We start from the raw sequence: 25,327 nt of genomic DNA, 5'->3' as shown, positions 1-25,327 counted from the left end.
GTTCAGTGTGTCGCCTGCAGTTTCAACTTTCTTACCCTTACTAGAAACAGACCCCGCGGCCTTGTTTCTGCTCCCCTTTCTGGACACAGATGCTTCCAGCCCCAACTCCACCCATTCGTCTCCTTCCTGCATTGGACGGGGTTGGGCTAGATGACCCCCGGGGTCCCTTGCAACTATTTAGTTCTATGATTCTCCGAGTCACTTGTCAGTGATTCTTTAACTGTGATTCCTACATAGCAGGGGGTTGGACTAGATGACCCTTGGGGGTCCCTTCCAACTCTAGAATCCATTCATTCTGTGGTTTTATTGGGTCACGCAGCCCAGAGCCTGGAGGGGTAACGGGGGGGCGAGAAGGCAAAGCAGGGAGCGGGGCGGCGGGGCGCGCAAGTGCCTTGGAGTTCAGGACAGACGTCCAGAGGATCGCACGCAGCCTTGGGGCGGGCGAAGGACTCTGAGCTCAGCTGCAGAAGCGCCGAGAATCCAGCCCGCTTCCCCGCGGGGGGAGCCGCCCGCGAGTCCTGCTCAGTCCTCCGCCCCGTCCCAGGAGGGTCCTTCGGGGGCCGCCGCCGCCCGCTCCATCGGCAATCCGTCCATGTCCCGAGCTGACGTCAATGGATCTCCCGGCCTGCTCTATATAAAGATTCCTCCCGCTGCTCCGCGCACCCTTCTTCTTCCCGGCTTGGCAAGGACACCGTGGTGAGAGAGAGAGAAGAAGAAGAGGAAGAGGAGGAGGAGGAGGAGGAAGAAGGAGGAGGAGGAGGATAGATATTTCCTGAGGAGGGAGCCTGGTCCGGGGCCGGCCTGCCCCGTGTCTCCCCCTGTTGGCATCGGACACCAGGAGCGGCTGAGAGATGGCTGGTGAGGGACTTGGGTGGGGGCGCAGTCCTCTCTGCCCTAGAGTTTGCCCGGGGAACATGAGGGGCGAAGAGCTGGAGGAGGGACGGGCAGTGGGGGGGGGGTGATGAGCTGCTCTACAGGTGGGCGTCGTGGCTCCTTCAGCCTCTGCCTCGCGCGCTGCGACTGAGCCCTGTCGCTCTCCGGCTGCTCACTGCGAGAAACGGCTACGGGCCCCCTTCGGCCTGATCCGGCGGCTCCGGGGCTCTCCTGATGTTCTGTTCCTCTCCCCTTCTAGGCCTGGACCACCCCAGCATGAGGCGGGCGCAGCTGCCCATCCTCGTGGCCTCGCTCCTGCTGGTGTCACATGCGGCTCTCGGAGTCAGGCCAGCGCCGGTCCTCGACGGCAGCGCCGAGAGCGGCTTGAGCCTGCGGCTGCGGCTGCTGCTCCTAGGGGAAGACCGTGCCGCCGCTGCCGCCGCTGCCGCCGCCTGGCCCCTCCCGCCCCCGCTGCCGGCTCCGGGGCCCGACGGGGTGGCCCTGCTGGTGCGTTCGCTGCCGCGCTCGGGCCCCGACGTGGAGCTGCTGCGCCGCCGCCTGGCCGAGCGCCTGAAGCGCCGCGACCCGCCGCTCTCCATCGACCTGACTTTCCACCTCCTCCGTCAGATGATGGAGATCTCCCGGGCGCAGAGTCAGCAAGCCCAGGCCGAGCAGAACCGCCTCCTCTTCGACTCAGTGGGCAAGTGAGACCCGGACAGGCCGGCCGGCCCCGGACCGGCTTCGGTCTCCTCCGCCCGGCCCACCCGCAGAAGGAGACCGCCCCTGACCAGCAGCCCCGGGAAGAGACGGCGCAGACGGGACGCTCTTGGTGCAATGGAGGGGCGCTTTTTTCGGAGTGCGAGGGGAGAAGGAGGGCCGGGAGGGGAGGACGGAGGCTGGAGGGGGGATCCCTCCTCTGTGGACCTGGGGAGGGGAGGCTGCCCGGCGGGAGAAGCGCAGAAGTCCGGTGGAAGCGCTGGGTGGAAGCGCAACCACTCGCCTCAAGGATCAGCCACTGAACTGCCTAACGGGATACGCTCCCTTTATGCTCTTGCGGGGGGCACTGGGAAGGGAGGGAATTTTTTGCGGGGGGAGAGAATCTCAGTGGGATGGAGGGGGAAGAGGCAGTTCTCTACTTCCTTGAAGTTACACACACACGAACACCAACCACGCTAAGCCGCTCCAAGAGAGACTGGCGAACTTGAAGCGCTCTCATCCTGCTCGGTCTGTGCCCGATCCTACACACGTGTCTTTGGAAGTCAGTCCAACGGTCATTCCGCGGGGCTTCCTTCCAACGAAGCGTGTTACGGGGTGGGCAAGCGCTGTGGGAGGTGATGGTAGAAGTTGCGGCTCTCCTCTCCTGAAATCCTGCCCCCCCCGGGCCCAACTCAAGGGAGTGGGTGGAGGAAGAGACGTTTTCGAACCTCTCAGGGTGGTAAATGCAGACGCGGCTCCCCGATCCTGGTGCTGGGACGGTGCAGGACTATCCCACCCAAATCGCCCCCTCCCCAAACGTAGGCGCAAGAGGCTCCTGCCCAGCCAGGCTTTGGCCGCACCATCAGCACCTTAGACGGCACCCCCCCCCCAAGAGTTGGATTGAGAGTCGGCAGGGAACCTCAATTGAGAGGAGGAAATTGAGACACCCCCCCCCTTTCTGGGCACCAGAATAACTTTGGTTATTAAGCGGCAGCCATCACTCTTAAAACATATGGATTTATTATTTTCAACTATTTACTACTACTATTGTTGTTGTTGTTGACGGTGTAAATATTCGTAGCCCCGAAGGGATCTCTCCGAACTGAGTGAACGGGCAATAAAATGACAAACGCAATCCAATGTGAACAAGTGTCAAGATAGGCAAGATTTTGGGGCGGAAAATCTTAATTTCACGTGCACTCTCGTGGGGTCTGGAGCTGACGGGCCAGGAGCGACATGATCCGGGATCCGAGGAGGAGGAAGCTGAGTGAGGAGAGGGACGCCACTCGCGGCAGATGCGGGAATTAAGGCAGATTTCACGCGAGGGATCCTTAGGAAAGGCGTTGGAAATAAAACTGCCAGTATAGTGATTATAGAAATGCAAATCTATGGTGTGACGACCCTCCCTTGGAATAACTGTGTGCAGTTCTGGGCGCCTCACCTCAAAAGGGATATTGCAGAGTTCAGAAAGGGATATTGCAGAGTTCAAAAGCGCAGCAGCCTAAAACGGTCAAGGGAGTAGAGCGTCTGGCTGCCCTGTGCAGAAAGACGGCATTTGGGACCTTTTACTTTAGAGAAAAGGGAGGAAGAGGCGACGTAGTCGGTGTTTATTAAATGAAAGTTTTCCTCCTCTCCTCTCAGAGCAAAAAATATTTTGTGGAGCTGGGAAAAAGGGTTCGGGAAAGGTCCATCAAGGGGTTGGAGCGATTCGCCTATTTGGAAAAGTTTTCGGATCTTTTTAGCTTGGGGGAGAAGGAGGGGCCTGGTGAAGGGTCTCTAAGCTTCTGCCCTTGTTCCAGCCCCTCCCCCTTCCCCCCGGGGTTTCCAGGTGGTCCACGCCGTGGGCTCCCCCCCTCTTCTCCTCGGCAGCCCAGCTGGGGCGCTGGAGAAATTGGGGCGCGTGTCTCCGGGTTCCTCGCTGCCCTTGCCCAGCCTCTTCCCTTCGCCCCGTCTCAGTCCTCCTCTTCGGCTCCTCGACCGGTGGCCGGAGACCCTGCGGATGGACTCCGCCGCAGGGCAGTTTTTAAGGGATTCCTGCACTGCAGCGGGGTTGGACTAGATGACCCCTGGGGGTGCCCTCCAACGCTACAGTTCTAGGTGCTCCTTGGACTCCCCTCGCTCCCCCCCTCCCGATGCCACTTCCGCAGGCCGAGAGAGCTCCCCCTCCCACCAAAGGAAAAACGGGATCTGGGACGACCGACTTTAGCAAACGTGACACGACTTTATTCTCTCGGTAGATTAAAAACTCAGCCAAGTGCGAAAGCGAGGAAGTCCTTTGGCGGGGGCGGCGGCGGGGGTGCGCGCGGCTGCTTTGACTCCTCAGTGCTGACCTGCTTGAGGCGAAAAGAGCCACACTCAGCATTGGGGGAGGGGGGTGAAGAGAGGGGGGCAAGCAGGATTGCCAGGCACACCCGCCTGGGCTCATCGGCCAGGAAGAGAGAGGGTAGCCCCCCCCCTCCAGCCCCACCAGCAGAGGAAGGCAGAATTTCTCTTTTAGGTCCAGCTCGGAGCAGAAAAGCAAGGAGGTGGGGGAGCCCTGTAAACTCTGCATCTGGGAGTCCTCAGGGGAGAGGGGGAGATGCCTTTGGGGGGGGGCTGACTGTGCCCCACTCAGTGCTGAGTCAATGGGCTGTGGATGATGCTGATCCACAATGGGGGGGTGGGGGAGGAGCTGGAGCCACACCCACATCCCTGACTCCCCCCCCAGCCTCATTTGCCCTGAGGCAGGTCACGTGGGCTGGGGAAGGAGGAGGAAGCTGCCAACTTACCATGAGAGGCACTGGCTGGCTTTGGCCTCAGGCGGGGCAGATTCTCTCCATCTAGGTAGGCAGAGAAAAGAGAGACCCCAGAGCCCTCGAGCCCATGACTAGATTACTTTTTGGATCCCAAGCAAAATAAAAAAAAATCCTTCAGTAGCACCTTAAAGACCAACTAAGTTTTTATTTTGGTATGAGCTTTCGTGTGCATGCACACTTCTTCAGATACACTGAAACAGAATCTTTGGATCCCATTCAACTCCACAATGACCCTCTGGTTCACATGCCAGCGGGGAGGGCCTGTGTTTGAGCCCAAGCTCAGAGGAAGAGAGGAAGCAGCTGCCTGGCGCAGAGTGAGGCCCTTGCTTGGTCCATTGAGCTTAGGGGACAGCGCCCCCCCCCCCAGGTCTCTGAAGCCCTACCTTGGGAAGCCACTGGGGTGGGGTGAGGGAGGGTACCTGCCAACAGAGCATAATGGGCCTTCCCTCTATTATGGGATGTCTCCTCTGGCCTATGCTGCTGGAGGGAGAATGCTGAGCAGTGCTGGCATCCTCTTCTTTGTCTTCCTCACTTGCGATGCAGGCATTTCAGGGGGTTGGCAGTGGCGAATTTGGGGGCTCCCCGATTTCAGCCATGCCCTGCGTGGGGCTAGAATTTGGTGCGCCCTCCCCCCCTGCACTCTGTTCTACAGCATCGTGGTGGTGCCCCCTGCAGCTCGGCGCCCATTGTGGCCAAACGGGTCATGCCGCCCTAAAGCCGCCTCTGGGGTTGGTCTAGATGGCCCTTGGGGTCCCCCTCCAGCTCTACCATTCTATGATTCTACACAAAGAAGCTTCTACAGCAGCAAAGCCAGTCAGTTCCATGGAGACCCATCGCTGGAAGTGGGACAAGAAGAGCTCTCTCACCACCGCCACCAGATTTGCTTTCAGAACATAAGAGAAGAGAAACCTACAGGTCGGGCAGCCATTGGCCCTTCCAGACCAGCCTCCTCTCTCACTGGGGCCACCTGGGTGCAGAGGCAGTTTCACAGCCACCTGAGCAGCGCAGTCATACTGGGTGCCACACGCCAGGGGGCGCCACAGCAATGCTGGAGAATGGAGAACGGGGGTGGGGTGGGGCTACACAAAGAAATCAGCAAGCAGGATCTGATCCCAAGAGCCCCCTCCCCTCCTGTGGCTTCCAGCAACTGGGATTCAGAAGTCCTGACTAGCGGCCCTTGATAGCCCTCTCCTCCTCCATGAATTTGATATTCTCCTTCAGAGGAGAGTTCCACAGTTATTTCTCTTATCCGTCACGCATCTTCCAGCAGATCCATTCCTGGCTTCCTGAGTAAATTGCGTGTGTGAGATGGATGGCGTCTTCTGGAGACCAGGCCTCGTTGACCCACCCAGAACTCACGGTGCTCGATGGCTGTGCCCACCCCCAGCCAGACCAGCACCCCCCCTTGCCCCCCTCTCCCTTCCAGCCCCGACTCACCTTCCGTCCCCTCGGGGGCATCTGTCCCCTCCAGATGTTCTCCCTCTTCTGCCTCAAAGCCCCCCTCTGGGCCCAGCCCCTCCTGCTCAGCATCTTCTGCAGCAGCATCTGAAAGGGAGGAGGAGAGAAAGGGGCAGATTATGAAGAATTCCCTTCCTTCAGCTGCCTGCGATCTGTTTGTGGGAATGTTGTGGATAGTAGGAGAGGATCTATTGATTGAATATTATCCTTCCTCACTCATGCTAGTGAGCTGGTAGCAGAGTATGTTCCCCTGTATATAGCAGGAAGCTAGTTGGTAGATTCGTTTGAATCTCTCGAGTTCAGCAATCCAGTCTGCCTTGTCCAGACTGAATTGATCCTGGTAAATCCCCTTTTATTCCCTCTTAAAAAAGAATAAAGACACAACAGTCTTCTCTTCAAAGTAACAAGAAGTTTACTTGCATCCAGTTCACAGTATGATCCTGAAGGCAAGCTCTAGCTTGTAGTTACAGAAGAGAGTGTGAGTTTATCCCATATGGGGATTGAGCCCATGTGCTGCTGGCTGAGAGCCAGCAGACAGCAAAAGACATCAAGATGGAATAAAACAAAGGAGGAGGGAAGATGGCTGCGTGACCAGCCCTTTTATGGGGTCTCCCAGGGTCACACCCATCTACCTGGTCACACGCAGGGGGAGGATGCCCCAGACCAAGTGTCACAGGAAGTCCTCCTGGCTGCAGCAACATCCCCCTGTGGGTCCACTCTGGGGAAACAGGAAATGCTGTATTTGACTGCTTTCTGTGATGTCACATCCTACACTGTAGCCAACCTACCACCTCAGGGAAAGTCACAGAATCCCAGGGAGATGGGGAAAGGACATTTTCTCTCTCTGCATCAAACGTACATAATTTTTTTGTCTAAGGTTTTCTGGAAGCCCAGGTACTGGCAGGTGCAAGCAGGGTTCTAGGTGTCTTCTGTGCAGACACAGACACAATCGTACCTGAAACACTGGGGGCTGGACTAGATGACCCTTGGCATCTCTTCCAGCTTTACAGTTCTAGGATTCTGTGAACGCTCTTTAGACTAAAACTGCCAGCTTTTCATCTGTCTGCCAGGCTATGGGGGGGAGGGAGCAGACAGGCTTAGAGGGGTTAGGGTTAGGGAAATTATTAATTTCTGTTATGGAAAATGGGGAAGGGTGTTACGGGAAAACTGAACCATTACCCTTATGTTAATATTGTTTACCAGTATGTTAATATTGTATGTACCTCCCCTTTTCTGAATGTAGGAACAATGCTTTGGAAATATATTCTGGGATTTAGGTGGGAAGTTTTAAAAGTTCTTGCAACCCTGCTCCCGCTGTTCAGTCTTGGCTTGAACCTGCTGCGCAGTAATAAACTTTTCTATTTTGCACCCGGATGCTGGCTGGACTCCTTCCTTTCCATTCCACAGTGGACCGCGGGCTCATGCCCGATGAGCTGGGTGGCAGAGTAGCCTCGCACCCAGATTTTCCATAACACTTCCCTGACTGTGGCTCAGCCCAGCAGGCCAGCAATCCTGAGCTCTGCCCAGGGAAGCAGATGGCCGGCCAGCGGCAGTCTTTCCCTTCTTTCTCCCCATCCCCTTCTGGTCCAGGTGTGAGTCTCACCTGTCTGGAATTCAATTGTCCTCAGCATTTCCGCCACGTGGTCGATGTTGACCGTGAAGTGGTCCATGCTTTCATAGCCAGGCTCTGGGTGGCTGCTCATGGAGACTTTGGACATGTCTGTGATTCTGCAGGGGAAAGGAGGAGAGAGATGGGACCGAGCCCATTCACCAGGCAGGCAGGCAGGAGGCCCACTTTTCACCTGGGTTGCAGCACAAAGTGTGTCAAGAAGCGTGATTCCTTTCTCTTCCATAGGGTGGGAAATTAGCAGCCAAATTTAACAAATGCATATTCTTGGGACTGGGCTGTCTTGCTCAGGGCCGTCTTAAGCGCCCCTGGCGCCGTGGAGTGACGGATCCCTCCGGCGCCCCCCGTCCCGTTTCCCAGCGCGGTGGGCGGGCGGGTGGGCGCAGCGCGGCTGCCACAAGTGCTGCTGCGCGGCGGGCGGGCAGGCACAGCGCAGTTGCCGTGGGCGCAGCTGCGCGGGGAACCGGCAGACCGGCGGGCCAGCAGGCGGGTGCAGCTCGCGGCGCCCTCCTGGCGGGCCAGCGCTGTGGTGCCCTGCGCCACCCAGCCTGGCCGTAGGGCCGGCCCTGGTCTTGCTGGTAGGCAGATACTCAGGCCACAGAGAGGGCTCTGCGTGAGGTCATTTCCCCTGCATTCCTGGGGAGGAAAGAATACATCACCCTTCCTGTCCCTGCCCTCTTCCTTTGACCAGCTTTGGAGGCAGACATGCCTCTGCTTGCTCCAGCACATGCCTGAACATATCAATATTTTGCCTGCAGAGTTTTTACTGCTGCCATTGATCTGTGAACCAATGCATGATTCTAAACCAAGTCAATACTGTATTATTTTTAAACTTACTTCCCAAGCTGTTGCCAGACTATTTATTAAGGAGAGCCAGCTTATTCCATAGCTGGACTTGCTCTGCAGGCCTGATGCATGCACTAAGGCTGACTTTGAACCCAGAGAGAGACCCAGCTGCTCGTGGGTGGAGTGGGTGGGTGGGGGGTCCCAGTTTGGAACCTCAAGCTCAAGAGCAGGCATCCCCAAACTTCGGCCCTCCAGATGTTTTGGACTACAATTCCCATCATCCCTGACCACTGGTCCTGTTAGCTAGGGATCATGGGAGTTGTAGGCCAAAACATCCGGAGGGACGCAGGTTGGGGATGCCTAGTCAAGAGGATCCAGTATAGCCAATATGTGGCTGAGTTGGGGTGAAACTTGGGTGCCTGGGTGAGGGCCGCTCCCTACTGTTGACTTGGCCCACCGTTGTGCCTCCGGTCTGTGGGGTGGTGCTGACCCCCTGGAACCGCCCCCCCCCCCGGAAAGATGCAAGAGGCTCTGCTACTCACTTTTTGATCAGCTCCTTTGCCTGCTGCAGGAAAAGAAAGAGAGCATTTCAGCACCAGCCCTGGCAGATATAACACTTTGAACAACCCTCTTCACAAACCAAAAGGGGATCACTGATTTCCCCAGCCCCTCCCACTATTTTCTGTGGGTCCCTGCCCCCCACTCACCCACAGACCTGAGCTGTCTCAGGCATCCTGCCCTGCCCAGCCCCCCCCTCCCGCTCCTTCCACCCCACCTGCATTTACCTGGAGGTAGGCGGCCATTTGGGGCTCCTCCATGGACTGGATGGCCGACTCCACCAGCTTGGAGGAGACCTCCAGGTGGTCCCCATACTGGCGGATGAGCCCCCGCACCCGCTGGAGCTTGTCGTCCTGCTCCCGCCCGATCTCCAGCAGAAGCTCCTTCTTGCGTTCTTCCAGGATGCTGTACAAGGAGTCAAAGCGCAGGCAGAGGTGCTGCTTCTGACGCCGGGCATTGTCCTGCCAGGGAAGGCGGCGGGAAGCAGGTTAGCACGGGGGGCTCCCAAACCTTTCTGGGCCTCTGCCCCTTTGGTTCCCAGAGGCCCCCACCCTACCCTATAGAAAGGATCGTTCAACAGTAACACAGTAAAATTCAAAACAATGAATTGCACATTTATTAAAAATGCATGAACTTGATCCAGTGACCCTGAAGTCAGATATTAATTTGAACCTCCAGCACCCCACTGCATCTTAGCCCCCCCCCCCCAGTTAATCCCACTGCCCCCCAGGGAACACTACCACCCACTTTAGAAACCACCAGCCTGCCAGGTTTGTCCCTTGGCAGGACTCAGCCATTTCCTTTATTTGTGAGTCACCTTTTGGCCCCAAAGGAGGGTCCAAAGGCAATTGCAACTTTAAAGGTTTACGGCTATATAATGGCAGGTTTTTATATCAGATCAGAGATCTCCTGGGGCTTCAGAATTCCTGGCATATTCTACAGGGGGGCCTCTTCTCCCCAGATTCCACTTGGCCAGGGGATCCACCAGAAGAGACGGCCCACAACTGGGCGCCCAGTGGGAGCATGGAGGCTCCTCCCCACTCACCTCAATGGTTTTGCAGATCTCCTCCATCTGGGTGATGATGGCCTGGATCCGGTCGTTGCCAGCCACCAGCATGGCGATGCCATCGCTCAGCTCCCCCTGTCAAGTCAGAAAGCGGGAGGAAAGGAGGGCAGGGTGTCAGGACTCAACAAGGCTCAGCCCCAGAGAGCCCCTTCTCAGTCCCCGTACATCCTCTCATCCTCTGCAGATGCCATCAGGGTGAGGGGAATGGCTCTACATTGGCTCCCAGTACATTTCTGGCCATGGGCGTACCCAGGATCAAAACTAGGGGGGGCAAGGGGAGGGGCCAAGGCACAGAAGGGGAGGGGCCACAAAGTGGGCGGGGAAAGTGCAGTCAGATGCGCCGGGCTGGTGGGCAGAGACAGAGCCCAGCCCAGCCCAGCGGAGCGCGAGTTCGGCGTTCCCGCCCACCGCGCCGTGCTCCCTGGTTCCCCGCTGTGCTTGGCCTTGCCTGAGGGTGCGCCTGGGAGCTGGAGGGAGGGTGTGGCGCGGCGCGGTGGGAATGGCGAACTCGCGCTCTGCCGGGCTGTGCTCCGCCTCTGCCCACCAGCCCTGCTTCTAGGGAGGGGCAGCCTGCGGCCCCCACTTGCCCCGCGGTGGGTACGCCCTTGTGGGGGGGGGCAGCTGGCTTCTAGAGTAGGGCAGCTGCCCTAACTTGCCCCGTGGTGGGTACGCCCTTGTTTCTGGCCACGATTCAAAGTGTTGGTGCTGACCATTAAAGCCTTAAATGGCCTCGGCCCAGTATACCTGAAGGAGCATCTCCACCCTGGACACCGGGTCTTCTGGCGGTTCCCTCCCTGCGAGAAGTGAGGTTACAGGGAACCAGGCAGAGGGCCTTCTCAGTGGTGGCGCCTGCCTTGTGGAATGCCCTCCCATCAGATGTCAAGGAAATAAGCAACTATCTGACTTTTTGAAGACATCTCAAGGCAGCCCTGTTTAGGGAAGCTTTTAATATTTGATGAATGATTGTATTTTAATATTTTCCGGGAATCCGCCCAGAGTGACTGGGGAAACCCAGCCAGATGGGCAGGGCACAAATAATTAATTACTATTACTATTATTATCATCATCACCATCACCATCATCATGATGGTATCCAGGGATGATGGTATCCAGGGTATGTTTAGCCTGGAGAAGAGAAGGTTAAGGGGTGATATGATAGCCATGTTCAAATATATAAAAGGATGTCATATAAAGGAGGGAGAAAGGTTGTTTTCTGCTGCTCCAGAGAAGCGGACACGGAGCAATGGATTCAAACTACAAGAAAGAAGATTCCACCTAAACATTAGGAAGAACTTCCTGACAGTAAGAGCTGTTCGGCAGTGGAATTTGCTACCAAGGAGCGTGGTGGAGTCTCCTTCTTTGGAGGTCTTTAAGCAGAGGCTTGACAGGCATATGTCAAGAATGCTTTGATGGTGTTTCCTGCTTGGCAGGGGGTTGGACTGGATGGCCCTTGTGGTCTCTTCCAACTCTGTGATTCTATGATTCTATGATCATCATCATCTGGGTGGCCTCTCACTCTCAGGAAGCTGCCTTGGGCCCATTGAGCTCTGTATTGTCTACACTGATTGGCAGCAGGGGCTCCCCAGGAGTTCAGAGGAGGGAGCCTTTTCCCAGTCCTAGCTGGAGATACCAGGAATTGACCCAGGACCTTCTGCCTGTGGAGGAGAAGCTCTTCCGCTGAGCTTACAGACCTTCTTGTAGGGAGATCTTCACCTGCCCCATGTCTGGACTTTCAGGTCAGAAGGTTCCCTTTGGAGACCAAGCCATGGGGTGAGGGAAATCAAAGGTCCATCCTGGGCAGGGAGCACAGGGCATGCCAAGCCCACCATTGGTGGGGAGAGCCCTGGGTGGCGACAGGCCATGGGAGGAATTCCATGGGGTGAGGGTGCTGAGGGATGGGGGGAAGGTCCAGGTTGCTGGTCCTTAAAGGGGGCACCCTGCACAGCTACGCTGCAGCCTGCAAGCCCCACCTGGTTGTCCCCCAAGAGCATGCCTCGTTTCCCATCCCTACCCGCTTGTCACCTGATGCTCCTGATGTGGGTTTGGGGAGGTCAGTCTGGATCCCTTCCAACTATTGTGGTTCTGTGCCCAATGAAGGTTAGGATTTAACAGAGGAGTTCACTGAACTGGTCAGACAAATGCCTTCAGAAGACTGTAATCCACTGGGAGCAGTCAAATACAACATTCCTTGTTTTCCTAGAGTGGACATGCAAGGGGATGTTTGGTCCAGCCAGTCGAAACTTCCTGTTCCTCCTGGGCTGGAGCATCCTTCCTTTGCATGTGACTAGAGGTGGGTGTGACCTTACCTGTCCAGGTAACAAAAGGATGAGTCATGCAGCTCTCTCGCGCTCTCTCTCACTTCCTTTGTAACTACATAAGCCTGCCTTCGGCAATCTAGCAGTGAACTGATGACAATAAGATTGCCGTGTCTTTATTCTTTTAAGAGAATTTACCAGGAATTTACAATTCAATCTGAGACAGACTGAATTGTATAATAGTGAGAGGCTTACACAAGCCTAGGGACCCAGGTGGCGCTGTGGTTAAACCACTGAGCCTAGGGCTTGCTGATCAGAAGGTCGGCGGTTTGAATCCCTGTGACGGGGTGAGCTCCCGTTGCTTGGTCCCAGCTCCTGCCAACCTAGCAGTTCGGAAGCACGTCAAAATGGAAGTAGATAAATAGGAACCGCTCCAGCGGGAAGGTAAACGGCGTTTCCATGCGCTGCTCTGGTTTGCCAGAAGCGGCTTTGTCATGCTGGCCACATGACCTGGAAGCTATACGCTGGCCATAGCTGCCAAGTTTTCCCTTTTCTCACGAGGAAGCCTATCCAGCATAAGGGAAAATCCCTTAAAAAAAGGGATAACTTGGCAGCTATGACGCTGGCTCCCTCAGCCAATAATGCGGGATGAGCACGCAACCCCAGAGTCCGTCACGACTGGACCTAATGGTCAGGGGTCCCTTTACCTTTACCTTTACGCAAGCCTGCAACCAGCTATCTGCTGTGCATGTAATGTAAGAAAGGGCAATGTAACTGCTACATAAAGAAACTTGCTAGCACAAGTTAGGAAGGATAAACATAAAAATATATCCTCTCCTGCCACCCTGAACATTCCCACAAAGACAACCTCCTCAGCTGACCACTTCAGTGTTCTTGTCATGTTGCAAGAATCATAGAATCATAGAATTGTAGAGTTGGAAGAGACCACAAGGGCCATCCAGTCCAACCCCCTGCCAAGCAGGAAACACCATCAAAGCATTCTTGACATATGCCTGTCAAGCCTCTGCTTAAAGACCTCCAAAGAAGGAGACTCCACCACACTCCTTGGCAGCAAATCCCACTGCCGAACAGCTCTTACTGTCAGGACGTTCTTCCTAATGTTTAGGTGGAATCTTCTTTCTTGTAGTTTGAATCCATTGCTCCGTGTCCGCTTCTCTGGAGCAGCAGAAAACAACCTTTCTCCCTCCTCTATATGACATCCTTTTATATATTTGAACATGGCTATCATATCACCCCTTAACCTTCTCTTCTCCAGGCTAAACATACCCAGCTCCCTAAGCCGTTCCTCATAAGGCATCGTTGTGACATGAGGCTATTGTCCAGGCTAATGGGGGGGCCCTCTCCTGCACCCCTCCCTTAGATGCCAGTGTGGAGTGGGTGAGCTGAGCTGAGCTGAGTTGGGAGAAGGCTGGAAGTTGGAGACACAGAGACCTGCTTGTTCTGTGCTGAATCCAAAGCTGCCGCTAACGGAAAAGCAAGACCTGTCAGGATGGTGCTGGGAGCCCCATCATCCTGCGCTCATCCTTTGTACAGTATATATGGGTCAATGAAATTCTAAGGGCACCACAATCCTAAGGGAACTTCATTCCAGGACCTGCGGCAGCGACTGGAAGCCCTGGAGTCTCTCAGGGGTGGTGTGGGACCCTGGTGTCCAGGGCTCCAAAGCCAAAGGCAGCTCCTGCCCCCTTCAGAGGCCCAGGCCAGAGTGTGCCAGTGGGGCTGCAGGGAGAGGGTACCTTCTGCCGCTTGTAGATGTTGGTCAGGGGGGCCACTTCGCAGTCCTTGTGGGCCCCAAAGACTTTGCACATGGAGCAGGTGGGGGCCTCACAGGTGAGGCAGTAGATGTTGATCTTCTCGTCCTCGTGCTCCTCACACATCAGCTGCTGCTCCGCCTTGGCATGGAGGGGTCTGGGGGGGCACAGAAGGTGTGGGATGAAACACTGGGGCAGACAAGTCACAACAGTTCCTAGAGTGTCCACTAACAGGAACTTACCTGGAGGGACACCTGATTAAGTTCCTGTTCCTAAAGACATGCAAATGAGATGGACTAGCTGGGACAAAGCCTCTAACCAGCAGCCACTCTCTCTCTTAGCCTTCTATCCTTCGATGGGAACACATCTCCAGAGAATCTCCAGTTAGGATGGTTCTCCCTCTTGGCCTGCAGCCAAGAGTGAGACCAAATGGAGCCTTACTTTACTAAGTTATATTTGTAACTTTTCTAAGCAAGCCTGCCTTTCTGAGATTATGCTGTTAACTCAGGATGAAGCTGTAAGTAAACTCTATCTTATTTTATAAACACTGTGTTGTGTATTTCTTTTAAGAGGGACAAAGGGGACTTTGCCAGGAAGTGTAATATTGTACAGGTTCTAGCAAACCTGAACGCACACGCTTTGCTGCGCGCAAAAGGGGAATGTCACTCTGCTGATATTGGAAGCTTGCTAACACAAGCTTGGATAGGATCTATCTAATAATATATCCTAATCCACATCTCTAACATTCCCACAGAAGGGAGAAAGAAAGGCTGGGTGAACCCCACAGACATTCCTCCTCCTGCTCAAGAGACTACTGTAATGTTCTCACCCCTGAGACTAATGTTCCTGATTTGGCCAGGAAAGGACCTGAACAGGGCTTCTTTTTGTCAAGGTCAAACCAATGTAGAACTGGGGCCCCGCCTTCACCCAGGATGCAGCAGGTCAAGGAGCCTGGCTCTCAGAAGCAGTGTGGTGCAGTGGTCAGAGTGTCAGACTGGGACCTGGGAGACCATGGTTCAAATCTCTCCCTTCGGCCATGAAGCTCCCTGGGCATGACCTTGTGCCAGTCACTGCCTCGCTCTGCCTAACCTGCCTTGCAGGGGTATTGTGGGGGTTAAACGAGGAGAGGGGGGGCCATGTTTCAGCACCTGGAGGATCCCTTGAGATAAAGGTGAGGTAGAAATGCAACCAACTAATAAATAAATATAGCTATGTATATATAGGATTACATGGTTAAGTTTCTACGCCTTGGTGTTGCAAATGTGAAGCCGACCCAGAAAGTGGGAGCAGAAATATACGTTAGCAGAGCAGGCAGCCAACAAAAGCAGGTCAGGTTCTGTGGACCCTGCAAGGTTTGGGAATAGCACAGAAATTCTGGCTTGTGTGTATTTTGATAAGGGCTAATGCAAAAAGTGCCCTGCAGGTTGAAAGCTCATTTGCCCCTTTGCAGGAGGAGGGGGAGATGTGCTGGTTATTGAATCATAGATCATATAGTATGAAGGGACCCCCAAGGGTCCTCTAGTCCACCCCCCTGCAATGTGGGAATCCCAGGGGAGGAGCCAAAATCTGAGGGCTGCCCATTCATTTGGCCAGAAGGGAAGCTTATGGGTAGAAATGCCTGTGAGCAGAGCAGGGGTGGGGGCCCCTCGAAGGTCTGACCACCCCTCCCCCGCCCACTGCTCACCGAGAGGATTCCTGCTTGTAGATGTCAATGATGTTTTCCACGAGGAGGTTGCGCTGCAGCCCATAAACGCCATGACGGTCCAGCACCACTTCATGCCGGCAGGATGGGCACCGGAAGCGACCTCCTGAGGACACCGAAGTGGAGCCGCGCGACTGCCAGAGAGGGTTGGAGGCCTGTGGAGGAGGCGGGAGGGGGGGTCACTGTGGGGTGGAAAATAGATCTGACCCCCATGTGAGTCATTAAAAAATAGTTGACTGGGTGCCTAGATTCAAAACATGGGGCTTTGCACCCTCTCCAACAGGAGAGAGCCCCCAGGAAAGTTTTAAACAGTCCCAAAATTAAGCAGCAGTATAATGTGGGAATGTAGATTGTAAAACCCTTTTGAATATCCTGTTTAATCGGCTTTAAAGCTCATGACCCTTTCTCTCTACCCCTCCAGCAAGGAATAGACCACACACTCTTAAGTAACTTTAAAAGCTTTCCTTACTAAAGCCCAAGGTTGGAGTCATGCACTATTCCATGCAGCAGCAAGGAGAACACAGGTAGGATAGTCTTGTGTGCAAAATATAGATTATAGTCTTAAGCATGCGGTCTGTACTTTGGAGCAAGTTCAGTCCTGGTTGGTTAAATAGCTGGTAGAGAAGCAGCTTCACTTCTTCCCTCAGGAGGTAAGGGAGGAGCACCACCTGGCTGAGTGTGCAAAGCCCCACATTTTGAATCTAGGGGTGGCTGTGGCTAGGGACCTGCCGTCTTTCTTCATTCGTGCTTTTCCCTTTGGCCACGAGGTGGCACTGCTGAGGCAGGCGCACACACACACACGCACACACACACACACACACACACACGGCTCTCCCTCCCTCATCCCACCCCCAGGACCAGTCTCCAGAGAACACAGTTGCTCCTGCTTTTTCCCTCGGAAGGAACAAGGCAAGCAGTAGCCACGCAGCCTCCCCACCAAACCAAAATGACGCCCTCCTGCAGTTGTGGGTTCCAAGATGACCCCTCTGGGTTTTTGGGGAAGGGTCGCAGGCCCGACAGAGATGTGTTCAGCTTCAGAAACATTCTTCCCCCATGATTTGTGTCATGGGGTTTGGGTGCCACCTCTCCTTGACTGGTCCCCAAATTTGGACCTTGGGTATACTTGGACTGTTTAAGTTTCCTGTAAGGGTGAATGTGGGGTTTTTTCTTGGGGGAGGGGTGTTGCCTGACTGTAGAACAAGGGTTTTTTTCAGCCAGAACTCACCGGCACGGGTGTAGCCAGGATTTATTTTGGGGGGGGGGGCACTATGTGTGTGTGTGACAGAGAACCGAGTTTTCTGTGACGCTATTGGTCAGTTAGTTACGTGTTTTATTTATTTGCTTGATTTAGGGGGGGGCAGCTGTTCCCCTGTCCATCAGTCCCAGCCATGCCCACGCTCACCGGAACTCCGTTCTGGCCCCTCTCAGGTGAGTGCCATTGCCAGACCCCTCCATGAACCTGGAGTCTAGGGAAAGGGGAACCTACAGGCTTTGGGTGGGAGGAGGGCAGACAGAGAGAGAGAAAACCAAGGAGGCAAAGCAGGGCCCCAAATTTCACATCGTTCTTTGATTGGTGGCAGTGCTCTGTCTCCCGCAGCCTAAGGCAGAAACGGCCTCTGAATGCCAGTTGCTGGAAGGCCCTGGAGGGGAGAGGGAGGGGAGAGTGTTGCTCTTGAACTGCTTGTGGGTTTCCCATAATGGGCGTCTGGTTGGCCACTGTTGGAAGAAGAAGAAGAAGAAGAAGAAGAAGAAGAAGAAGAAGAAGAAGAAGAAGAAGAAGAAGAAGAAGAAGAAGAAGAAGAAGAAGAGGAGGAGGAGGAGGAGGAGGAGGAGTTTGGATTTGATATCCCGCTTTATCACTACCCGAAGGAGTCTCAAAGCGGCTAACAATCTCCTTTCCCTTCCTCGCCCACACAAACACTCTGTGAGGTGAGTGAGGCTGAGAGACTTCACAGAAGTGTGACTAGCCCAAGGTCACCCAGCAGCTGCATGTGGAGGAGCGGAGACGCGAACCAGGTTCCCCAGATTACGAGTCCATTGCTCTTAACCACTACACCACACTGGAACAGGATGCTGGGTGAAATGGCCAGGTCCTGCAGCGCTCTTTGAATGTTCTTATGCCACATGAAGGCAAATCTGAGCTGGAGATGATTTAATTAATTTGAATACCACCCTATACCCGTATTCTCAATAACAAAATCACAATATAAAAAACACGAAATGCATAATAAAAACAAAGACAACCCAATACTTCCACAACACTTTTAAAAGGTGTTGGTACCAGCCAATCTCTGGCAAAATCTATTACTGCTCAGGAAGATAGATACAATACATACAAACGAGGCAACTTTCAGTGCCCCGTGATTTTGGGGGTCAGTACCATCACAGTTGGGGTGTTTTGGTTCTATGGGTTCCCATTCTCTGATCGTTGAGGAGCACCACTGACTTTCTGAGAAAACTACAGTCCATTGGCAGCCTTTCAGAAAACGCCATCCTTCCGCCTGTGGATATTAAGGCATCCTTAACACACACTCCATATGGAAGTAAAATAAAAAAAATTCCTTCAGTAGCACCTTAAAGACCAACTAAGTTTTTATTTTGGTATGAGCTTTCGTGTGCATGCACACTTCTTCAGATACACTGAAACAGAAATGACCAGACCCTTACACACACACCCCTCTGAATACACTGTTTCAGTGTATCTGACGAAGTGTGCATGCACACGAAAGCTCATACCAAAATAAAAACTTAGTTGGTCTTTAAGGTGCTACTGAAGGAATTTTTTTTATTTTACTTCGACTCAGACCAACACGGCTACCTACCTGTATCCATATGGAAGGTCATCAGAGCATGCTTGAAACAATGCCTCTTTGTGCTATGAAACCCGGAATTACTCCACTTTCAGAGGAAAACGTGCATCTTCCGTTGAATGGCAGCGTCTCAGTGCCTGGCTTAGAGCAATCTGCTCCGGTCCCCAAAGCCTGACCTGCTCTTGGGATAAACGGACTGTGTCTTTCATCACCTGGACTCACAGGCAGGAGGTGCTTGAGCCCCTAAACTAATGACTTCCAAAGTGGGTAGTATTGCCCCTTCTGGGGGGTAAACTTGGAGGCCCCAAGAGCCAAGGGGGAAGCAGGGGGTATCTGGAAGTGTCAATAGCGGAATTTGGAAAGCCAGTATCACTGGATCAAGTTCATCCATCTTGCAGAATAGTAGTAGTAGTTGTTGTTGTTTAGTCGTTTAGTCGTGTCAGACTCTTTGTGACCCCATGGACCAGAGCACGCCAGGCTCTCCTGTCTTGCACTGCCTCCCGCAGTTTGGTCAGACTCATGTTCGTAGCTTCGAGAACACTGTCCAACCATCTTGTCCTCTGTCGTCCCCTTCTCCTTGTGCCCTCAATCTTTCCCAACATCAGGGTCTTTCCCAAGGATTCTTCTCTTCTCATGAGGTGGCCAAAGTAGTAGTAGTAGTAGTAGTAATAATAATAATAATAATAATAATAATAATAATAATAATTTATTATTATTATTATTATTCATACCACACCCATCTGGCTGGGTCTCCCCAGCCACTCTGGGTGGCTGCCAACATAATAATAATAATAATAATAATAATAATAATAATAATAATAATGGTGCTGGAGGAGACTCTTGAGAGTCCCATGGACTGCAAGAAGATCAAACCTATCCATTCTTAAGGAAATCAGCCCTGAGTGCTCCCTGGAAGGACAGATCGTGAAGCTGAGGCTCCAATACTTTGGCCACCTCATGAGAAGAGAAGAATCCTTGGAAAAGACCCTGATGTTGGGAAAGATGGAGGGCACTAGGAGAAGGGGACGACAGAGGACGAGATGGTTGGACAGTGTTCTCGAAGCTACGAACATGAGTTTGACCAAACTGCGGGAGGCAGTGGAAGACAGGAGTGCCTGGCGTGCTCTGGTCCATGGGGTCACGAAGAGTCGGACACGACTAAACGACTAAACAACAACAACAAATAATAATAATAATAATAATAATAATAATAATAATAATAATGTGATAAAACATCAGGCATTAAAAACTTCCCAATACTGGGCTGCCTTCAGATGTCTTCTAAAAGTCAGATAGTTTTTTATTTCCTGGAGGGCATTCTTGGGAGGGCGATCCACAGGGTGGGTGCCACAACCAAGAAGGCCCTCTGCCTGGTTCCCTGTAACCTCACATCTCACAGGGAGGGAACTGCCAGAAGGCCCTCGGAGCTGGACCTCAGGGTCCAGGCTGAACAATGGGGGTGGATTTTGACTACAATTAATTCCTACTGTTTTGAATTTCCTTGAGTTAATATCTTCCTTAGTGGCTTGCCTCAGCTGCAACAAAACATGTCTCTCCTGCGTCGGTCTCTACAGCCAAAGCAGTCTCTGCAACCTCCTAACATTTTGTCTTCACCACAAAGGTGTACTCCTCCACTGACAGATGCCATACAACCAACCAGTCAAAGGTAGGGTGGGGGGCACTGGGGTGGGGTTTATGGAACCAAGGGGGTGCCCCCTAAAAAAAAAAAGTTTGGGAACTACTTCCCTAGACTGTTCCACAAAAGAGGTCCACTCTTCTCCGCCTACATAATGGACAAATAAACCTCACCTTAAATAGGAAACCTACTGACTTCTGCATGGTGACCTGCTTTTGGCTCCCACCCAAAACACATCACAATATCCATTGTCCACAGCCAAGCCCTACCAGGGAACTGCATCTGTTCAGACTCGTCAGAAGCTCACAACGGAAAAATGCACACCAGGCAAATATCCACCCAACAAAGCGGAGGAAACTCCAGAACAGGTGGATCCCAGGTAGGAAGAATCAGCTACACCACAGGGCAGATGTGGAAGGAAAATGACAGGTCGCCACTTGCTTCCACTTAGAATCATCGAATCATAGAGTTGGAAGAGACCACAAGGGCCATCCAGTCCAACCCCCTGCCAAGCAGGAAACACCATCAAAGCATTCTTGACATATGCCTGTCAAGCCTCTGCTTAAAGACCTCCAAAGAAGGAAACTCCACCACACTCCTTGGCAGCAAATTCCACTGCCGAACAGCTCTTACTGTCAGGAAGTTCTTCCTAATGTTTAGGTGGAATCTTCTTTCTTGAAGTTTGAATCCATTGCTCCGTGTCTGCTTCTCTGGAGCAGCAGAAAACAACCTTTCACCCTCTTCCATATGACATCCTTTTATATATTTGAACTCAGGTGCCCTCCAACACTCCCCCCCCCTTCCACCCCAGAGCTGAGATGGGGCTGGGGGCTGGCTGGGCAGGTGCGGAGACGCCACTCGCCCTCACCTGGAAGATGTCGTTGGCACACTTGCGGCAGAGGTTGTGCTGGCAGGGCAGGATGACCACGGGCTTGGTGAACATCTCCAGGCAGATGGGGCAAATGAGCTGCTTCTCCAGGTTGTCCATGCTCTGCGAAGTCCCCAGCAGCGGCTTGAAGCCCACGGCAAAGTTCATCCCCGCAGCGGCCCCCTGCGCACTCCAAGGGTGGGCAACTGTGGACACCCTGGGCCTCCCTCTGCCCTCTTCCGCTCCCTGCCCCCTATCTGCCCCTCACGGGTCTCTCTGCCTGCCTTGGACCCTTCCTTCCTGCCTGGCTCCCTCTCGCCTGGCCTGGTCCTTGAGCCTCCGCCTGGCTGCCCTCGCTCCTGGAAGTCCTCTCTTGCCTTCCCAGCCTGGATTCCTCCCTCTCTGGTTCTGGGGCTGCTTCTGGCCACCACCCCTCCCTGTCCTGGGCCTACCGGGCTATTTTTAGGGGGTCACGTGGTCCCAATGGCATCCCAGCTGCCATTTTTGTCCCAGCAATGGGGGGGGGCAGAGAGGGGAGAAGCAACAGCAGCTGTCAGCAGCATCAGGTGACACTTAGTCACTGTTCCTCAACAGGGCACTGACATCTTGGGCCTGGGAAGGGGGGTCTCCTCTGATATGGGCCATGTTTTCCATCTCAGGGTCCAGCCCCAGAACCGCCTCTTTCCCTTTCCCACATCTTATTGTAGTGAGAAAAGCAGGGGTTGCGTTCAGGAGACCGAAATAGGAGGAACGGCATTTAATGGAGTCCATGTTTGTGTATCGGGCAAGATCAAAACTACCTCTCTCAAGCTGAGCTTTTATCATAAACTGCACAGCCACCCAATCTTAAACAACTCCTCACCCACAATAACACAACCACCAGACTTAACATGGACACTGGTACCAGAGCCGGCAATAAACCCAGATGCCAACTTTGCTGCCACATACACCCGGACAACACCATTACTGGCCCCAACAACATCCAACATACCATCTCAGGACTATTTAATTGCTCATCTTCTAACATTGTGTATGCCATCAAATGCCAACGGTGCCCTTCAGCTCTCTATATTGGACAAACAGGCCAAACCCTACGCCAAAGGATAAATGGACATAAATCTGACATCAGGAACCAGAAGACAGAAAAACCAGTAGGAGAACACTTCAATCTCCCAGGACATTCTATACAAGATCTCAAAGCAGCTGTTTTATTACAGAAAAATTTCAGGAACAGACTGGAAAGAGAAGTTGCTGAATTGGAACTCATTACCAAGCTTAAAACCATGGAGCCACCTGGGATGAATAAAGACATTGGATTCTTATCTCATTATGCATGATCAAGCTTTCTTTAGCCCTTGCTCCCCCCCCAGGACCAATTGCAGTCATCAGCAGCTATTAACAGCCATCTACAGGTTTACCACTCCCATCAGCCCATCACCCATTCCCACCTCACCCCCACCACCCTCTGTATATACATAAGGGTCTGACTCTTCTGTTTCAGTGTATCTGAAGAAGTGTGCATGCACACGAAAGCTCATACCAAAATAAAAACTTAGTTGGTCTTTAAGGTGCTACTGAAGGAATTTTTTTATTTTACTTCGACCCAGACCAACACGGCTACCTACCTGTAACCTGCACAGGGTATGTCCCCCTGATTCAATCCAAGGACTGAGGTCCCCACCCCCACCCCCAAATCCCTTTGGATTTCAGCTCAGATTCTTTTGCACAAAACCTTTGAAAGCATCCAAGAAGCAGCAAACGTCAGCAGAGAGTTTGTGGCGGAACTCGATCACTCGAGAATTCTGTGGACGTTCCGTTCACAAATGTAAGGAAATATGGATCACACACACACACACACACACACACACACACACACACACACACACACTCAAAATATAGCTTGTGGAGGAAGTCCGTGTAGTACCACTGAGTTATTTTAAGTTCCGTGAAAAGGAAGATCTTGCATTTCCGTCTGAGGGCAGGGACATGCTGCCAGGTTCCAGCAAGCTCTTTTGGAGGGAATCGGAAAGGGGCCAGCATGGAGAAGTCCCTGTTCTTGTGCCTTGTGAGAGGAAGTGTGCAACTGGAAAGTCCAATCAGATCTCCTCCTCCTCCTCCTCCAATGTTACCAGGAGGTGCCAGGCAGCTGGACTACTGCAATGCACGCAGTGTGGGGCTTCCCTTAGGGTTGGTCTGGAAGCTGCATCAGATGCAGAATGTGGCAACCAGGTTATTATTATTAATAATTATTAAATTCATGTGCTCCCCCCTTCATCTGAAGATCACAAAGCAGTTCACAACAGGTTGCTGAGAGAGCACCTGGATTTGCAGGTATCCCACCTCTGCTGAGGGAACCGACACTGGCTGTTCATCAATAGGAGTATAGCATCTAGATCTAGGGAAGTAATAGTACCACTGTATTCTGCTCTGGTCAGACCTCACCTGGAGTACTGTGTCCAGTTCTGGGCACCACAGTTCAAGAAGGATACTGACAAGCTGGAACGTGTCCAGAAGAGGGCAACCAAAATGGTCAAAGGCCTGGAAACAATGCCTTATGAGGAACGGCTTAGGGAGCTGGGTATGTTTAGCCTGGAGAAGAGAAGGTTAAGGGGTGATATGATAGCCATGTTCAAATATATGAAAGGATGTCATATGGAGGAAGGAGAAGGATTGTTTTCTGCTGCTCCAGAGAAGCGGACACGGAGCAATGGATTAAAACTACAAGAAAGAAGATTCCACCTAAACATTAGGAAAAACTTCCTGACAGTAAGAGCTGTTCGGCAGTGGAATTTGCTACCAAGGAGTGTGGTGGAGTCTCCTTCTTTGGCGGTCTTTAAGCAGAGGCTTGACAGGCATATGTCAAGAATGCTTTGATGGTGTTTCCTGCTTGGCAGGGGGTTGGACTGGATGGCCCTCGTGGTCTCTTCCAACTCTATGATTCTATGATTCTATGATTCTATGACCCATGAGCAAAGCCATGCTGCGAACATATACGCGTGCTTCACCTACAGCAGGGGAAAGGGCATTTCATAATGCAGGAGCAATAGTGGAAGCTTCCCCTGACCCATAAGATTGGACCCCTGTTATTATGAGGTTTGTCATTCTTCTCTTTTTTATCCTTTCTCCCCGATTTCATATATGCATATTGGTACAGCGCTCAAGACAACTTTTAATATTGAGTTCAGAAATGCTTTGAAGCAAAGATGCATTCTAGGTGTGATGCAAGCAGGGGCCCCCTGCCAAAGTCTTGTGGGTCTGATCAGAGCAAGTCCTTTGCAGCGCAACGTTTTGCCCTGTAATCTGTACCTGCCATGAATCCTCTGGCTTCCCTTCAGGGTCCCCCTCTTTCTGCTTCCACCCATAACACTCAGCGAGGCCCCCACACACCTATGACAGGGTTTTTGCAGCAGGCCCAAAAGAGGGAGGGAGGGAGGGAGGGAGGGAGGGACGGGCAGACAGACAGACAGACAGACAGACAGACAGACAGGCATACAGACGCCTCTTAAAGCCACTTCCACCAATTTAACAATGTGCTCAGCATTGTGTTGTGTGTGTATCGTCTCCAATTGGATTCTTGCCTCTCCACCTCTCCATGAATAACACCATGGAAGTCATGCTGCCATCCTGCAAATAGGGAATATTTGGTCTCCCTCTTCACTGACCTGGGGGCATTTGGGCTGTTTCTCCTCCAAGACAAGGCCCATCGTGGAAGAATCGGCTGAGCTGAGGGTCCTTCTGTTCCAGGCATCATCAAACTGCTATGCCAGCCTCGGTTTAAGTTGAAAATGCCGTGCTTTTATTCCTCCCCCCCCCAACTTGCCTTTTCTCTCCCTCTTTGTCTTGAGCTCCTTAAGGCTGACTCGAAACTGGACCCCTGGAAGCCAGCCCCACTCACTCCCAGCACTGCTCAGCTACACCATAATACTCTCAAGGTGGGGGGAGGAAAAGGCCTGGGCACCAGAGCTCCACAGCCACCCGCATCAGCAAAGAATAAAGCATTTCCCAAGTTCTCCATTTGAGTACGATGAATCCGGGGATGGGAGACACCTGCCTTGGCAGCAGAACTTGCGAAGAGGATCCAAAGGTCTCCAGCCGACTGACTGCAAGCTCAGCGTGAGTCAGTGCTGTGAAGCGGCAGCTCAGACAGCGGCTGCGAATTCAGGCTGCCTCAACAGCATGCCGGGGTCAGGCTCAATGAATGAGAAGCTCAATGGGCCCAAAGCCAGAATGAATAATCCAAAGGTGGAAAGGATAAAAACAGCAACACATAGATGTGAAGAATGCAGAGATCACCCCTCACTTTGCAAAAGCCAACAGTTGCGTTCAATGTGATTCCTGCATTGCAGGGGGTTGGACTGGATGACCCTGGAGACCCCTTCCGGCTCTACAGTTCCATGAGTCTATGCCATGTTACTGATTGTCCCT

General features: G+C 53.0%; 2 protein-coding genes across 3 annotated transcripts; one reads left to right on the top strand and one right to left on the bottom strand.

Annotated features, from left to right (window-relative positions):
- Positions 1–975: 975 nt before the first annotated feature.
- On the top strand, positions 976–2,710 carry UCN (urocortin). The gene has a single exon (XM_088667042.1). It carries the CDS (start codon positions 1,108–1,110, stop codon positions 1,579–1,581), a length of 474 nt encoding a protein of 157 aa, XP_088523168.1. The 5' UTR covers positions 976–1,107; the 3' UTR covers positions 1,582–2,710.
- A 1,060-nt stretch (positions 2,711–3,770) lies between these two features.
- On the bottom strand, positions 3,771–21,312 carry TRIM54 (tripartite motif containing 54). Of its 2 annotated transcripts, none has more exons than XM_060273247.2 (10): positions 20,903–21,312; positions 15,571–15,743; positions 13,872–14,043; positions 9,839–9,934; positions 9,021–9,254; positions 8,778–8,800; positions 7,426–7,550; positions 5,802–5,909; positions 4,338–4,388; positions 3,771–3,902 (listed from the first exon to the last, which is right to left on the bottom strand). In XM_060273247.2, the coding sequence occupies exons 1-10, from the start codon at positions 21,068–21,070 to the stop codon at positions 3,889–3,891; spliced, it is 1,164 nt and encodes a 387-aa protein (XP_060129230.1). In that variant the 5' UTR covers positions 21,071–21,312; the 3' UTR covers positions 3,771–3,888. The 2 variants fall into 2 exon arrangements, with proteins under 2 accessions (XP_060129230.1, XP_060129231.1); XM_060273248.2 differs by having other exon boundaries at positions 3,771–3,899.
- Between the last annotated feature and the right edge of the window lie 4,015 nt (positions 21,313–25,327).

The sequence above is a fragment of the Zootoca vivipara genome, chromosome 3 (assembly GCF_965207765.1).
Source record: "Zootoca vivipara chromosome 3, rZooViv2.hap1.1, whole genome shotgun sequence".
NCBI classification, from domain to species: Eukaryota; Metazoa; Chordata; class Lepidosauria; order Squamata; family Lacertidae; genus Zootoca; species Zootoca vivipara.
Note: the sequence above shows the minus strand (reverse complement) of the source record. Positions and strands in the feature narration are given on the sequence as shown.